Source organism: Rhinolophus ferrumequinum, chromosome 17 (assembly GCF_004115265.2).
Source record: "Rhinolophus ferrumequinum isolate MPI-CBG mRhiFer1 chromosome 17, mRhiFer1_v1.p, whole genome shotgun sequence".
Taxonomy (NCBI): Eukaryota; Metazoa; Chordata; class Mammalia; order Chiroptera; family Rhinolophidae; genus Rhinolophus; species Rhinolophus ferrumequinum.
In genome coordinates, this window is record NC_046300.1 from 43693547 (window position 1) to 43710099 (window position 16553).

At 52.3% G+C, this 16553-nt stretch overlaps 1 protein-coding gene across 14 annotated transcripts in view; it reads left to right on the top strand.

The window, feature by feature from the left end:
• Positions 1-16553, top strand: part of ATP2B2 (ATPase plasma membrane Ca2+ transporting 2) — a 360418-nt gene that overhangs the window by 295577 nt on the left and 48288 nt on the right. For 10 of the 14 annotated variants that reach the window (XM_033131470.1, XM_033131472.1, XM_033131469.1 and 7 more), the window contains 5 exons: positions 4339-4464; positions 6101-6133; positions 7286-7345; positions 12348-12389; positions 13180-13338. In XM_033131470.1, the coding sequence (XP_032987361.1) occupies positions 4339-4464; positions 6101-6133; positions 7286-7345; positions 12348-12389; positions 13180-13338 (420 nt within the window). The remainder of the gene's footprint in view (positions 1-4338; positions 4465-6100; positions 6134-7285; positions 7346-12347; positions 12390-13179; positions 13339-16553) is intronic. The other 4 variants (XM_033131477.1, XM_033131480.1, XM_033131479.1 and 1 more) reach the window with 2 other exon arrangements.

Here is a 16553-nt window from a genome sequence, read left to right on the forward strand (position 1 = left end):
GACCCCCACAGGGGTCAGTTCGGAGCAAAAAGGGAAGTCCCTTTGTGGGGATCAGGAAGGCCACCTAAAAGGAGGGGCGTTTGTCCTGAGCCTTAAACAGGAGGCTTTAGACAAAAGGTAGGGAAGGCATTCAGGCAGTGGTAACGGTGCCAGCAAAGGCGGAGAGGGGTGGGGCTGCACACAAAGGCCCGGCGTGCTGTGCACACTCCCAGGGCAGAGGCCACAGGGCAGGAATCAGTGCCCAAGGGCCAGAAGAAGGCTGGGTCGGACCCAGGGGGTGCTGACCAAAGCATTTGAGGTTTTCTGAGCTAGGGACAGTGGTCAGAGCTGAGGCTGGGGCACGTAAGGAAGCAGCACCAGAGGGGGCGGTCGATGCCCCCAGCTCCTCTGGCCCGTCTACTGCTGAAGCCTGTAGGAGCCCCAGGCTCATCTGAGGAGGGCAGGGGGCATGCTGAGCCTCACCTGGTGTCTCCTGACTTGTGGCCAGAGGCCACCGCCCTGACTTCCTCCTCCTCTCTCCCGCCCTCCTTGCCTCCCAGTGGAGAGCTGCCAGCTCCCTGCTGTGATGGGAGTGATTAGATTAGAAGATGATTTGGGGTCTGATTATCTTGGGTGGAAATTGGCCCCCTGTGTCTTTTTCCATCCTGCTAGGGCTGGTGAGGTGGGGAGCAGCTTCTCCAGTGCCACCCAGACAGAGCAGACTTTTTCACGAATGTGTTTGAGACCAAGGTGTGAGGGCCTTGTTTCCTGGAAGGAGACGTGGTGTGTGACAAAGAAGAGAGGCTCCTGGCTGTGCCCCTCCCCAGCTGTGAGTCTGGGCATGCCACTTCTCCCTGCGCCTCAGCTTCAGCTTCCTCCTCGGTAAACTGAGGGCCGGTGAGAGGACTCGGGAGATGACAGATGTGCAGGGCTGAGCACACGGCCTGGCACAGAGCAGTTGTCCTACAGAAGCTCGCGCGGGAACCATCCCTGCTGTCTGCACTCTGAATGTGTGTTCCTCCTTCTTATTTAAAGATCTACAAGGACGCCACCCCCACGCCCACGTGACCTCTCAACCTTGGTTTCCTCATCTGTCCAATATTGCTGATATTTAACGACCCTTCCTGTCAGCCCCCACCCAAGCTGAGCCAGTGCACAAGAAAGCATTTTGTCAGCAAGTTATTGTAATTACCAAGGTCCTGTTATCGGGCCCTGGTTCTCCCCGTTTGTGCCCCTTGGGAGGTAGGTGGACTCCAGATCTGCCTATGATGGGAAGACACCGGGACTGGCTGTTTGGCCTGGAACCAGTGTCCAGGCTCATTCTGTGGTCTCCTCTGTTCCCTGCCCAGAGACAAAAGCGCACTGTCCTTCTGTCCTGGGAATGGACGCGCTTGCCATCTGAGGACCTGGGTTCTGTCATAGCTCGTGGCCTTCGTGCCTTCACTTACTCGTCCACAAATGGACAGACGGACCTTTCCCTGCCTTAATGGAACTTCCTGGGGAGTGTCTGTCTGTCTGTAAAGCACTTTAAGATCCGGAGATGCTGGGGGCAGAGAGGCTAGACCACCACACGTGCGCACACATACGCACACCACAATTTCACGCTATCGCTCAGATCCTAAAAGGAAAGGGAAGGGGTGGGCGAAACCCTTGAAAAGGGCAAATAGCTTTCTAGCTTTAGCAAAGCGCTTCAAGTCCTAAGCGGAACCTCTTGACACTTATTTTAGATACAATTCTAAGGTGTTTATTGACCTAGACTTCAAGTCTGAAGCAAATTGGAAAATAAAGAGAAGGATTTTAGAGACAAGTTATCCTGAAAACGGGGGGAAATGGCAATCAATCTTGAGGAGAAAGAAAGAAAAACTCTAAAAAGAGTTCAAGAAGCGAGTCATCGAGGCCATTGCGCGTCGGGGGTTCAGTCGGGGGTTCGGGGTTCATGGCCACCGGGCCCCTCTCACCCTGTCTAGGAAACCTAGTATCGTTCTTACCATGCAGCCCGCGGATGCTCCCAGACACTGCTCCAGGCCAAGGCTGGATTCTTACTTCTCTGGTGAAGAAATATGTGCTACATTTTCTACCCAGAGTGGAAAAAATTAAAATGAAAAAATAAAAAAAGGAGTGCCTGACTGGCTAAAGTTCATTTATCTCGATTCTTTATTAAATAGAGTGGCTGCTGGTGGGACTGAGGGGCCCTTCCCAGGTGTGCCCTGAGCTTTCTGCAGATGACACCAGTCAGGCCTAGTCAGCCATAGGTGCCAACTCTCTTTTTGTGAGTGGCCCATCTGTTCTGTGAAATCTGCTAGGCAGGACGCAGTGGCCGTGCGTCTCCAACACTAGCCTGAAGGTAAAGGGCCGTCTGTCTCCTGCTCTCAGAACTGGGCTGTCGTAGCTGTTGCCCATTTCCTGCACTGGGTCCCAGCCTCCCTTCCTGGGGTCACCTGATGTCCTCAGTGAAGCCACAGCTTCAGAAGTTTTCCTTTTTTTCATATGATTTTTCCAATTTTTTTTATCATGGTAAAATAAACATAACATAAAATTGACCATTTTAACCACTTTTAAGTGTACAGTTCCATGACAGTAACTATACTCATATTGTTGTGCCACCATCACCACCATCCATCTCCAGAGCATTTTCTAATATAAGTGAAACTCTGTACCCATAAAGCACTAACTCCCCATTTTTCCCTCCCTTGAGCCCCTGGCAACCACCGTCCTTCTTTCTGTCTCTGAATCTGACTTCTCTAGGGACCTCATATAAATGGAATCAAACAGTATTTCTTTTTGGTGACTGACTTATTTCACTTAGAATAGTGTTCTCTAGGCTCATCCATGTGGTAGCACGTGTCAGAACTCTTTTCCCTTTTAAGTCTGAATAATATTCCATTGTATGGATAGACCACGTTTTCAGTGGGTTTACCTTTAAAGGTCTTTTATCCTCACTCTGCTACAAACTCCCTGAGAGGTCTTGGACAAGTTCTTCCCTGACCTGTACAGTGGAGGGCCCTGCCTTCCAGTCGCGACAAGACCCTCTAGTCAAACAAAAGCTGACACAGAAACCCCAAAGATGAATAAAAGTGGAGCCTCTCTAATCAAAGGCCTTCCTCCTCCCCACTTCCCACCCCCCAACACACACACACACACACACAGCTGCTCCTGCTGCCCCCTGAAAAAATTCCAGGGCCCTTTGGAACCCAGTTTGAAAAATCTAAAATTCTGGAAAAGGAGTTCTTAATTTTTCTTGCACCATGGACCCCTGGGGAAGTCTGATATCATCGTGTGCCACCCCTACTTGGAATAACACTTCAAATAAATGCATAAAATAAAATACATTGGGTCACAAAAGAAGCTGATGAGACTGAAATAGTTAAAGTAATAAAAAAATTAACGTGTGGTATTAGCACACTGCCTGACATGATCGGCTTCATAACTGCCTTAGTTGTAAAACAAGGGTGAGCATCATATTTATAACAGCTGCCCTGTTTCCCTGAAAAGAAGACCTCGCCAGATAATCAGATCTAAGGCATCTTTTGGAGCAAAAATTAATATAAGATCTGGTATTTTATATTGTATTATATTATATTATATTATTATATTATATTATTATTATATTATATAAGACTGGTCTTATAGTAAAATAAGTAAAATAAGACCGGGTCTTATATTAATTTTTGCTCCAAAAGACGCATTAGAGCTGATTGTCTGGCGAGGTCTTATTTTCGGGGAAACACGGTATCAAGTGATATGAAAAAAATCTGTGGTTCTTATAACATGTGAATGGCATGGGGGCACTAATACTCCTGGGATTTGTTGCCTTACGTTCATAATGGGAGGAAATACTAAATTTCAGTTAGATGCTTGTGAAAATAAAGATGTCATCCAAGTTCACAGAGCCCTAGATTCTTTCCCCAGATCTTTGGGAGGTGGTGGACCCCTTTTAAGTAGTCCTGTAAAGAGCTTAGTTGGCATTTCTTTGGTGGTTATAGAATTAGGCAAAATGAAGTCCGGTTCTAGATCAATCAATAAGGAAAAGAGAGAGTAGTCCCTGCTTGGTCTTTCAGGGTGGGAGAGGAGAAGGGAGAGAGAGAGAGGGAGGCCTGTCTCCAGGAGAGGGTAGTAGATGGTAGGCCTGAGCTACCTGGGGACGTGAGAATTGAGTATTTGAGCTCCAGGCCCATCACAGTGATGTCCCAAGATGAAATCCTCCTAAAAGTGTCATGGTTTGAACCTTAACTATAGGCGGTGCGCTAGGATCTCAGCAGGCAAATTGCCAGTAGCCAACTGGGACCAAATTCCTTCCACTCCTTTGGGAAGGGGGTTTGGGTTATGCAATGGTAACTTGGCTTCCATCCCCTTCCCCAGGGACCCACGTGATGGAGGGCTCTGGACGAATGGTGGTGACTGCTGTGGGTGTGAACTCTCAGACTGGCATTATCTTTACCCTACTGGGGGCTGGCGGCGAGGAGGAAGAGAAGAAAGACAAGAAAGGTAAGCCCAACTCCCTTGAGGACCAGAAGAGGAGCTCTTAAGGCCACATTTTTTTGTTGTTGAATCATTCACTCAACAAAATAGTTATTGAGTGCCTTTTATGTTCATGCCCTGTGCCAACAGCCGCCTCCTACATCCTCGAGGCCCTGCTCAGGCCAGAAGGGCTCTGTCTGTTCCATCTCCAGGGTCTTGTCCCAGTCTCTGTCTTGTCCAGTCATGTCACAGAGGCCCCTCCTTCCCCTCAGGCCAGTCCAAGGGTGCTGAGCATTTGTTGAGTCTCCAGCCTCAAGCGTGACCTGGTCTCATCATCACTCTCGATATCAAGTAGAAATCCCTACACAGGCATATTCCTTCACTGTTCTCAACTCCACCGAGCAAAACAGCAAACCCACCCGTCATAGATTCTCCCCAGATGTGGGCAGAGGAGCTTCTGGGGAAGGTGGCCCCAAGTCAATTGCTGTGAGCCCCTCTCCTGTGCCCCCAGAGCTGCCACCTCACTTGCGTTCTGGCTCCTCCTCCCCCCTGGAAAAAAGAGTCCTCATTCTCTGGGCCCCTCTCAGTGCAGCAGGCTGGAAGCCTGGGCTACACATGCCTTTCAGAGCAAAAGAGATGCTTGGAGGATACAAGAGGCCCAGGCCACTGGCCCCAGCACAGCCGGCTCCTTACCCAGCACTCACACTTGGTGTCAGGACAGCCCTCCTCTCACATCTTCAGTCTTTTGTCTTGTCTCCTTCCCCAGGCTCCAGAAGAGAGGCCCCAACACCCAGACTCTCTGGAGTCCAGGGGAAGGAGATGAGACAGCAGGTAGCCCCTCCTTGAGGTTTAGGGGCATCCTTGCTACCTTCAGCTCTCAGAGGTCAACCAGGCACAGAGCCTGGGTCACAATCAAAGGTTACTTGTTCGTGAGGGTGAAACTCATTTCCTAGTGGGGTCCCCGTAAGATTATGGCTGCCCCACCAGCAGGAGCAATGGTGCTAAGGTTAATCTGTGAAATCCAGATCAGGAGAGCAAGGGGAGAGCTGAGTTTGAAACTGGGGACAAGGTCCTGGCCAAGAGGCCCAGAGCATGTCCAGACAATGTCCACGCAATGACATAGAAGCTATGGCAGCTGTGGCCCCTGGGTGCAGGCAGTTAAGCAGATATGGACAGTTGGGCAGGATGCGGCAGCCTTTGCCCATTTCCTTGGCCTCACTGAGGCCTGGGTGAGGAGATCGCACAGGCCAGACCTGTGTGTTTGAAAATGTCAGTAGGAAGACAAGCCTCTCTTTCCCTGAAGCATGGGTCAGGGTCCCTCACTTAACGTTTACATATACCCCAATGGAATGAATGTAGAGGGAAGAGGTGGCGGCAACATGGCAGAGGCAGACAGAGGGCAGCCTTGCCTCTCAGGTCCCGTAAGCAGCACAGCCAGGGCCGGGCCCCCAAAGCACTGCCATCCCATCTCCTCCATCAGGGACATTGCTTAAAGCCCACCAACCGTGGGTCCCCATTACAGGATGACCCCGGGAGTGCTGGGACGTGTGTGTGAGTGTGTGTGCATGTGTGTGTGTGTGTGTGTACGCGCGTGCACGCGCACACACAGATGAGGCTGTGTGTGCTTCTCCTTCATTAATATGTCTCAAAAATCATCACACAGGTGTGAAGAAGGGGGATGGCCTTCAGCTACCAGGTACAGTAAGACACCCCTCAGGGGATTTTAGAAATAGCAGTAGCCTTTGACCACTAAACCCCGGGCCCTAGACCCCAGCACACAGCAGGAGGAGTCTCCCTGACCGCAGGAGCTCTGCCCCATCAGACCCTCAGCTGGTGCCCCGGGTGATGCCAGCCCCACAGCACACGCCAGCACTCCCCTCTGCCTACTTGCCCTTCCAGTGCTTCACCCTGCCGGCCAATGCCAATGGCACCACCACTGTCTCCACACGGCCCCACACAGGTGCATGCAGGGGCCGGTCCTCATGGGACCCCCCAGCCCTGCTCCCTTGCCCATCCCCCACAGATCCCGGCTGGCTTCCACCTCACCCAGCAGTGTCTCTCCCCTCTCCTTCCCACAGAACCCATTTCCTAACCCCAAGAAAGAACAAGGGTGAATTTGACCATCTCGTGTTATTTTTAATTTCTAAATTAAGGAAAACACTAGTACCTTCGCTGGCTCATGCACAAAATGTGACACGTCACCCTTTTTAATGGTTGGGCGTCTCACCTGGGGGTTACCAAGGCAACCTTTTAAGGGCTAGTTAGGAAGGAGTAGGTGGCCATGGGCAGTGGCCTGAGTCAAGCGCACGAATCCTGCTAAGTCACTGCCCTCTACAGATGTTCCGCCGGTGCACGCAATGGTGATCAGAGTGACACCCATTCAGAACGGCCAGTGCCGCACTGCACCGGTGCTCAAACGTGTTGAACTGGCTCACGGCCATGGGCCCTCTGGCCCTGATGAGCAGCCAGATGCCCTCTTTTCCTAGAACCATCTCTGCCAGGGACTCACCTGAGTGGTTGGGCCGAGAGGGTGCACGGTCCAGACCTCACCACAGAACAAGTGCCATCCCGCCTGACCATATTGCTCATCCTCCATGTTTTATTTCCAAGACCCTCCATGTCTGAGTTTCCCCCCCCCCCACCCCGCCGACTTCTGTGGCATCTCTAGGAGAACATCTCACCCCACCCCCAAATTTGAGTTTCTTGATTTCCAACGGAGATTTTTCTTTGAAGAATATAGTCATGTTATTTGCCACAAGTTGGTTCATGTCTTGATTGTTGTTGCTGTTCTGCGTTGTTGCTTTTCTCCATTGTGACACTGCATTTTCCATCCCTCCCACCCCCGCAGCGGCCGGTGATGCGGCAGGTTCAAATGCTGCAGATAGTGCAAATGCCAGCCTAGTCAATGGTACGTCTCCCACGGCGAGCTCTCGGTCTCCGGTGGATGGGCATCTCTCTCCCCCACCCCCAACAGTGGGCTGGCCTCTCCCTGTCCTGGAGCGCACAGATCTTGGATGTGCATGGGGAGCTCCAGGACACTCGTCCTCTCACATGGGGCAGGTGCTTAAGAGAGAAGCCACCACCGGGAATCAGCTCCGCGCCCGCTTTCGGCGCCAAAATGGCATTGGCTCTTGTTGGGCCCTTGACACCGAGTGGAGCCCTGAAGAGGGACATGACCTTGGCTTCAGATTTGGCCCCAAGAAGCAGCGCCCCACTTGTGTGGCCCTCTCCTAAGCACGTTCCTGCCCCAGCTTTGGGAAGAAGGCCTGGGGTCAGGACCGGGCTGAAGCTGGCGTCTGGGTCCCCACTGAAGGCTCCGGTCCTCGACTCTAAAGTTTCTTTGAGGCAGGGGGACCCAGGCCGGGGTTCAGCTCCTTGGCCCCACTCCATAGCATGGCTGAGCCACTGGTAGACGTTTCTTCCTCTTCTCTTTCACTGAGCGAATGGGCAGAGGGTTCGCTTGGGCTCGGGCCTCGTTCTGTCCCTTGGATGTGGACTGGTGTTTCTCGCTGTTGCCTGTGCTGGAGCGTTTGTCCTGGGTCTCTGCATTCTAACTGGCCCACTCGGGGGTAAGGGGCCGCCACTGTACCTGGGGTCTGCATCTTACCACCTCACACACAGGCAGGAAGGAATTCCATTCACTTGCCTCCAAGACTTGAGAAGATTTCTTATTTCTATACCCTCCCGTCTTCAAAGCACTGAGGCTTCTATTACTCAGATATGCCCCCTGTCCCCAAGGTAGGTGACATGATAGGCACTCAAGCTGCTCCTGAACTGCTGAAAGCTGTTAGGGCTGTCATGAATCCATTGCCCCAGCGTCCCTGCATACCAGGCACTGGCTGCAGGTTTCTCAACCTTTGTGTCATTTACTCCTCACTACTCCTGAAACACACGGAGGTCTTGCCCCACCTCGTCCTCCCATCCCCCGCCCCAGACCTTTGGCTGAGCCACCTGGATTCCAAGTGACCTGGGCTAGACACTTCTGTAAGCAATGCCTTGCCAAGAAGGGCTAATTCGGGTGTGGGTCTATTTCAGGCACAGGAGGAGAAAGGAAGACAGCTTGGGGTGTGGGAGGTGTCATGCCTCAGGGAGGGGTGGCAGGGTGACAGGGAGAAATGATGTAGGCAAACCCATAGCCTGGGGGAGAAGGAAACAGGATGTGGCATCCTGCTTCCTCCAGGGCAATGAGCCTGCATCTGGGCTGGATGGTCCCAAAAAAGAGTACCTTCACTTCCAAACTATAGCAGAAAAACTGCAGGAAAGATGGGAAACTGTCATTTCTTGACCACCTACTGTACACCAGGCACTTTAGCATTCATACTTGCCATCTCATTTAATCCTCCTGACAACCCTGTGATATATTTTATTATCCCCACTTTAAAGATGAGAAAACTGAGGCTCCAGGAAATCAAAACACTAGCCCAAGGTCACAGAGCTAGAAAGTAGAGAAGCTGGGATTTGAAGACAGGCCTGGCTGGCTCTAAAGTGTGTGTTGCTTTTCCTGATCCAGAATTTCCCGATGGAATGTGTCTTGTAAATTTCACAAGGATATCAAGAGGTCTTTCCCCCAAGAAAAGGATCCTGTGATCAGAGATGTTTAAGAACCACGGGATAGAATTGGTTTCTTCCTTGTTGCAGGACTTCTCAGAGCCTTGAATATGCTGGTGTGTAGTGGAGAGTGACAGAGCCATGCAGGCTTCCCAGGCTGATTTGGCTGTAGCACCTTTCCTGGCTGAATCATGTGGGACTGGTATGTCCCATAATTTACGTTGGGAAACAATACTCTTAGCTTTTGCTCAAAATGTGATCAGAGGACTAGGAGCCTAAGCACCTTCTAGGAGCTTGTTAGAAATGCAGAAGCTTGGGCCCCAGCCCAGACCTACTGAATGAGAATCTGCTTCTGACAAGCTCTCCAGGCTCCAGGCAGAGTACGTTAAAGGGTGAGAGGCGCTGGCCGGAGGCATGGTGAGTGAGAGAGTTGACTGTCCCTCTCCCTGCCTTCCTCTGAGCCTAATCGGGATGACCTGGAGATAGAAAACAAACTTACTGACGTATTCCTCCTTTCTTTACTCCCCCAAGCCCTGTCCCAACTGAAAGATGGGTATGCTCCATTCATCTTTGGAGGCCTTATGTTTGCCATTGTTATTTTATTATTTACTTTACAGTTATTAATATATCACTATTTAATGCATCGCTTATAGTCGTAATTAATAATACATCAATCTTAACACCAGACATTTATAGGGCACTTTGCAATCCTTTACGTAAGCAACACCTGGGCTGAAATTGTTGCATTTTACGGAGGAAGAAATGGAGAAGCGGAGAAGACAAGTGACATATCCCAGGTCTCCTAGTTAGTGGTCTGTCTCCCCAAAGCTTGTTTAGCAGGTCACCTCTCCATGAATGCTCCACAGCCAACTTCTGTTCAGCATTGCTTTTCACACCCGTGTCCCTGCAATGCGTGACATGAACACCTCCATGTGGCAAAGCTGCTTCTGGCATCTGATGCAGAGGGGCCTCTGAGTCTGCACCCTCGTTCCCCATCTTGGGTCCTGTCTTCCATCCCAGCTCCCCTGAAACACAGCCCATCATCCAGGTCCCACACGGGGCCAGAGCTGGTTGGCCCACACAGCTCTAGGGTCAGACAAGTACCAGTGTAGCTGAGGAGAGCCCCCAATAAGTCCCTTGCTTCTGAGAAACCAGGCCATCTGCACCCGAGCACCCCCAGAACACCGCTCCCTCCCTCCAACATGTGCATCGGTGATGATTTTTCTGCCACGTGCTCACTATGGAAATAAAAGAGGAAATTGCTGGCTTGGTTAATGGGCACACACTGGAGCCATTGCTCCTGATAATATGCCATGCAAATAAAGGCCCCTTTGTGCCATCTAAAAGCCACCGTTGAAGCGGAGTCCTCTGCTGCCCTTTAGCCCAGTTAGTAAAATTATTTTTCAAAATAAAAATAATTGTTGTAATTCATTCCCGTTTGCTCTAAAAGGCCTCTTTCTATTTTGTTTCTTAATCCAGTGGAAAGAATTTACAATAGAGCAACGGGCACCCTTCTCTTTAAACCCCAGGTGGGTCACTGAGCTTTTGCTAGAAGAGGCCGTGGGAAGAGCATTGTACTTTCCTTGGAGAGAGGATGTGGGGTTGGGATCCCAGAGAGCCTGTGCCCCCCTCTGAGTCACCTATACCATGGGTGATGATGGTGACGACTGTGTTTATGGAACTAATAATGCAGCGACAGGGTTATCATCACGTGAGGGCTGCCTCCGAACTTTCCTTGGCCTCCGTTTCCTCATCTGTAAAATGAGTGAGAAAAGCCCGCCCACCCACCTTGCAGGGTGTTGGGAAGACTGACTGGAAATGACGCTTGCACACTGCAAAAGGCTGAATGGGCCAGTGGTTATTCCCAAGGCAGCTTTTAGATGTTTCGGGACGTGAATGTTGCATCCCCATTTTACAGAGGTGGGAGCTGAGACGAGGAGAGGTGACGCCACACAGCTAGTTGGTGTCACAACAGGCGCTTCAGGAGCCCAGTCCCCCTCCAGTGCAAATTCCACGGCCCTCTCCTGGGCTCAGAGGGGCTGAGGGATGACTGCATTCTCCCCGTCTGGGCAGAAACATGCACTCACTTTGGGGCCAGCTCTCCATGTACCCACTGAGCCCCGGGCACGCCATCTCCCTCTCCGAGCCTCACTTTCTCATCTGTAAATGGGTGTAATACAGGAGCGCTCTTGTAGAAATGTGGTGAGGACTAGATGACATCGTGGAGGGCGTGTATGCGCCTGCACCTGGGGGTCCTTCTGGAACGTGAGCTGTGAGAATTACCTTTGCAGCAACTGTCCAGGGGTGGCTGCCCTCAGCTTACTCTAGAGGTGGTGAGGCATGTGGGCAGAGTTCTGGATGAGCTCAGCAGGCAGGCTCAGTGGATGGAAGGGTGTCCCTCTCCACAGTGCCAACTAGTGAAGGAAGGTGTCTCAGCCACCAGGTAGGATCCACCAGTCCCTCCCACCCACAGCCCACAAGCCTCTGGCTGTAAAGAGAGCCTCCCAGGCAGCCCTGAATAAGGTGTGGGGAGCCCCAGATTCAGCCCTTTCCCCAGCACTAGGCAACATCAGGCCGTGGTATGCTGGACAGGGGGCAGGGAGCGCCCGTGGGAGCCCACCAAGCCGACCTCTCCTGTCTACTATGGCCTGAGCTGCTCGACCTCAGAATGAAGAGCACACACACAGATGGAGGGGTGGTTGGCAGCTTCCTCCGGAGACAGGGCACTCCCACCAAGCCCCCTGGACACACACAGAGCCCACCACTGGGTAGCCCCTGCCTGCCCTTTGCATGGGTCACTCTCAGCGGAGCTGGGCATAGGGTCATCTGTCCATGCTGTGGCTTCATACCCCTTCAGAAGGAGAAGGTGAAACTAGTAGTATTTCTCCTGGAGCCAGAAACTAAGGAACACATTGGCCAAATTTCTCCCCATTCTAGATTCTCTCTCTCTCTCTCTCTCTCTCTCTCTCTCATTTCCCTTTGCCTCCTCTCAGCCCACAAAAGGCACCAACACAAATTACTCATTGGAGACCTGAGAACTCCCACTTCTCTGCTCCCTGCCAGCCAACTCTGGTCCCTTTACCCTTAAAGGCTGTCGTTTAATCTGTAAAATGCTCAGGGCTAAAATAATTCCCACAGAAACACTCTCTCCAAGCCCCCACAAAATCAAGACAGACCCGCAGCCAACACGGTGGCCAGGTTTGCTCTTGTCTCTGGGGCTTCCCAGCATCCCCGTAAGGAGGGACGGAGTCGGCTTGGCCCTTCTTCCGTCTGTGACATGAATGTCCGTGGCCTGTTGTCTTCATGATGACCGATGTGCATTGTCTGTTCTCTGTTGTCTGTTAAAATTCTTTGTCGTGTAGGTAAAATGCAGGATGGCACTGTGGACGCCAGCCAGAGCAAAGGTAACCCTTTTGTATTAACCGGCTCCTGTGGTCCCTGCAGCCCCTCCCCTCCAGTTCTGAGGGACATGCCAGAGGCAGACGCGGCCACAGTTATGGGTGCCTGCCGTCTTAGAGGGGAGGGGAGGTGTAGCTATAATTCCAGTGGTTCCAGGCTAAATGGAGGCATCACCTGGTGAGAACAAGACACGTGCCAGCCAGCTTCTTCCCAGCCTTTGAGCTACGCTCCCCATTTAGCTGAAGGCTTGAAGCTGGTTCTTTGAGATCTTAGGAAATAAGGGGTAGGGCCTAGGCTGCCGAATCAGGCCTGCACTGAAGGCGGAGAGGAGATGGCTTGGTAACCGTGGACAGAGACACTCACTTTTACCTTTGAAGCCCCCTTTTTGTCCCTGCTGTCTGGTGACTACTTAGTATACCAACAAAATGGGCCAAGGATCAACGGGTAAAGCCCAAGCCTGTGTGTCTTGTCTGAATGTGGGGACAGCCAAGGGGCCATCGGGGAAGGCCCAGAGGGGACCCCAGCCTACTCCTGCTGGGAATCCAGGTTGGAGCCATGTCACTGCCCTCTGTGTCCTGAATTCCAGGTCCGAGGCAGCTAGTGGCCCTGGGACCAGGGTCTCCAGCTGGAAGCGGCCAACCTTCCGTCACTGGGTTTCTGTGCCGGCCATGCGGGGGCCCAAGAGGGGCGAGCGGGTGCCTCACCGCACTCCCCAGGCAGGCAGGGTGGGTGCCAACATCCCCCCCTGTAGGCTGACCTGTGTGTGTGTGCACATGTATGCTCTGCCACCTGCAGCCAAACAGCAGGACGGGGCGGCCGCTATGGAGATGCAGCCCCTCAAGAGTGCCGAGGGCGGCGACGCTGATGACAAGAAGAAGGCCAACATGCACAAGAAGGAGAAGTCGGTGCTCCAGGGCAAGCTCACCAAGCTGGCCGTGCAGATCGGCAAGGCAGGTGAGTGTGCAGCCCCCGAGGATGGGGGTGGGGACACACGGCAGGACCCCAGGCTGCATCTCAACTGCCTCATCTGCACGAGGTGGTCACTGAGACTCGCCTTCTCTACCACAGCAGCTAGTCTGAGTCTTTATGCATTAGACACTCAGCACTGAAAGGGGCAGAAGAGTGAAGCTGAAAGCCTGGGGTGTGGGGGCACACACCCAGCATGGCCCTGGGGGGCCTGCTTTCTTGTCCAGCTACGGCTGTGAGAACTTGCACAGGTAACCTGCCCTGGCTCTGAGCCTCTGCCTCCTGGTCTGAGAAACTGGGATACCCGTCTCTACTTCACAGGTTGCTAGGAGGATGAAAGGAGATTATGCACACAGAGTATTTAGCACTTGGTGGGTGTGGTGGCTGGAGGCTCCAAGACCCTGCAGGGCCTGGAGTTTTGCAGCACAGCCTTTTCATCCTGAGGACAGCAGGAGCCATGCAAGAGTTCTGAGCAGGGCGGGGCAGGCATACATTTGGCCTCCAGTGACCAGCCCAGCTGCAGTGCAGGGCAAAGAATGAAGAGGTTGAGGGCAGTGCCAGGATCCCCAGCACAATAAGCTGGCCTTCCCTACCGAGTTGGTAGCTGCAGGTAAAGGCTGGTGACAGCCCCTCTGGCCCAGGAAGCCAAGTCCAGCTGCAAGGTGAGCCCTGCCCGTCTGATGTGCCCTTGGCCACCCCTCCTGGGTAAGGACGTGACACACACTAAGGCCTCCCCATATGGCTGCTTGCCCCTCCATGGTTGTCTCCTGGCTCTAATTATAGGCACTGCAGTGTGGAGAAGGGAGGCAAATTACAGGCTTCGCTATCTATATTTAAACTCAGGGTCCTGGTGACAGCTCCCGGCTGCTGGGAGCTTGGCTTCCCACCCTGGTGACTGTCAGGCGGGGATAGAGCAGGCTCTGAGGCTCCACAGCTGGAAGTGGGGGTGGGGAAGCAAGGGCACAGGGATTTCCTCCATCCTCACCATGTAGAAGATTCCCAGGAAACATGGCCCTGGGGGGCAGGGAACGAAACTATGAGAACAACCCATGGCTTTCAATGTCCCTCTGCCTCCTTGGCCCTGCCAAGAGGGAAGCTCTGAGTCAAGCATTTCTGGCTTCACATCCCACCTCTGCTTCTCTCTTGGGCTGAATTCTCTGAAAGCAGAGTTGGAGATAGGTGGGCGTGGGATTTGGGGAGGGGGTGCTCTCAGGTGAGACCTGTAGAGGGTAAGGGATACAACGGGGCAGGAGAAGAAGCTGAATAAATAAAGCTGAGGTTTGGGGCGGAACCCCAGTCTCCACCTGCTCCACCGGGAGCTCTGGAGCAGAAGACCAACCTCTGCAGGGTCCGTTCTGCCTTACAGCGAGGGGGCTGGGTTTTTGGACCCTCACATCAACCACTGGATCCTGGCCATCCACTTGGGGTGGGGGGCACTCCCAGGCACATCCGGACAAGGAGACTCTAGTCGCCAAAGCGTAATCCTCCTCTGGCAGAGGGTGCAGGTGTGCAGTCTTGGAGGCACCTGCACAGCATCTGTGGCACGTGGGGATGGGCACATGGAAATGGCAAGAGAAATCCCAGGGGATCCCCACAAGTAGCCACCTGTATTTGCTAACTCTACAACGCCTCCCTGGCCTATGGCACTGGGCAAGTCACATCCCTCACTGAGTCTCAGTTTCCTCATCCAAAAAAGAGTCCCCTACTATTTCCTCTGCCTGGAACTCTCTTTCTGCAGGTCACCACCTGGCTGCGGTTTCTCATCATTCCTCTGTCTGCTCATATATCACCTCCTCCAGGAAGTCTTCCCTGGACACCCTACCTTATGCAGCCTCTCCCTACCTGCACATGTCGCTTTTTTCTTTTTAGCTTTATGGAGATATGATTTATATACAACAGAGTTGCATACATTTAATGTGTTGTCATGCGGGGTCTCTGGTCCCGCTCCCCACACCAGAACGTGGGATATGGTGAGGCGGAAAAGGAACGCCCACGGAGCCATAGATAGGGGAGTCACACCACTATATTCTCGCTGGCGGCTGGGTTGGAGACACAGGAAGCAGGAGCCACAATCTGCCGTCCGCTTCTCTGCCAACCAACCAACCCCCTGGCACCCTGACATAGCCACGGCCGTTATATTAGTGGCCCATGGCTAACCGGTAACAGCTGACAGCCAACTAGCCACAGCGGATGGCCATCTGATTACAGCTGACGGCCATCTCATAGCCGAGTCAGCACCTTTTCACGTGAGGCCGAGAGCCTGGAAACTGCTCTCTGGGACTCTGTCCCCACAGGGTACATTGTGATGAGTTTGGACATATACATATGTCCATGACACCATCATCCCAACCAAGGTACTAAACATATCCACCACCTTCCCCAAATTTTTTGTGTTCTTTTGTAATTTTTTGGGGGGGAGGTTGCTTTTTGGGTAAAAACACTTAACAGAAGATCTATCCTCTTACCCAATTTTGAAGTGTAGGCACCATGTTGTACAGCAGAGCTCTAGAACTTACTCATCTTGCATAACTGAAACTTTATACCCACTGAAAAACAACTCCTCCTTCGGCCCCTCCTGCACCCTTGACAACACCCTTCTACTCTCTGTTTCTATGAGTTTGCCTGTTTTAGATTCCTCATATCAGTCCTTCTCTGTCTGCCTTATTTCACTTAGCATAATGTCCTCCAGGTCCATCCCTGTTGTCACAAATAGCAGGATTTCCTTCTTCTTTAAAGCTGAATAATTCCGTTGTATGTGTATACCACATTGCTGTTATCCATCCATCGGTGAAGGAACATTTAGGTTGTTTTCTTAGCTTCAGCCTAGCACATCATAGAGTTTTTCTTCACATCATTACTATGTCTGAATTACCTTGTTCATCTTTGTTTCTTGTCTCCACCTTTGGAATCTCAGCTTTCCTAGGACAGTGGCTCCGTCCCCTTGACTGCTCTATCCCTACTGCCTGAATGAATGAGTAAATAAATGGTACCAACTGCATGTTACTGTGTGAGAGCGCTATGCTCACATGATCACTCGGCACACATTTTTGTAAGCACCTACTGTGTGTCGGGGCACTGTGCTAGGCACGTTACATGCAGTAATCACGTTTGATCCTTACGAAACCATGAGAACTAAATGTGCAGCCCCATTGTCCGGAGGAGGCTCTGAGCCTCGTGAGGAGGGAGGACTTGCCCCAAGTCAC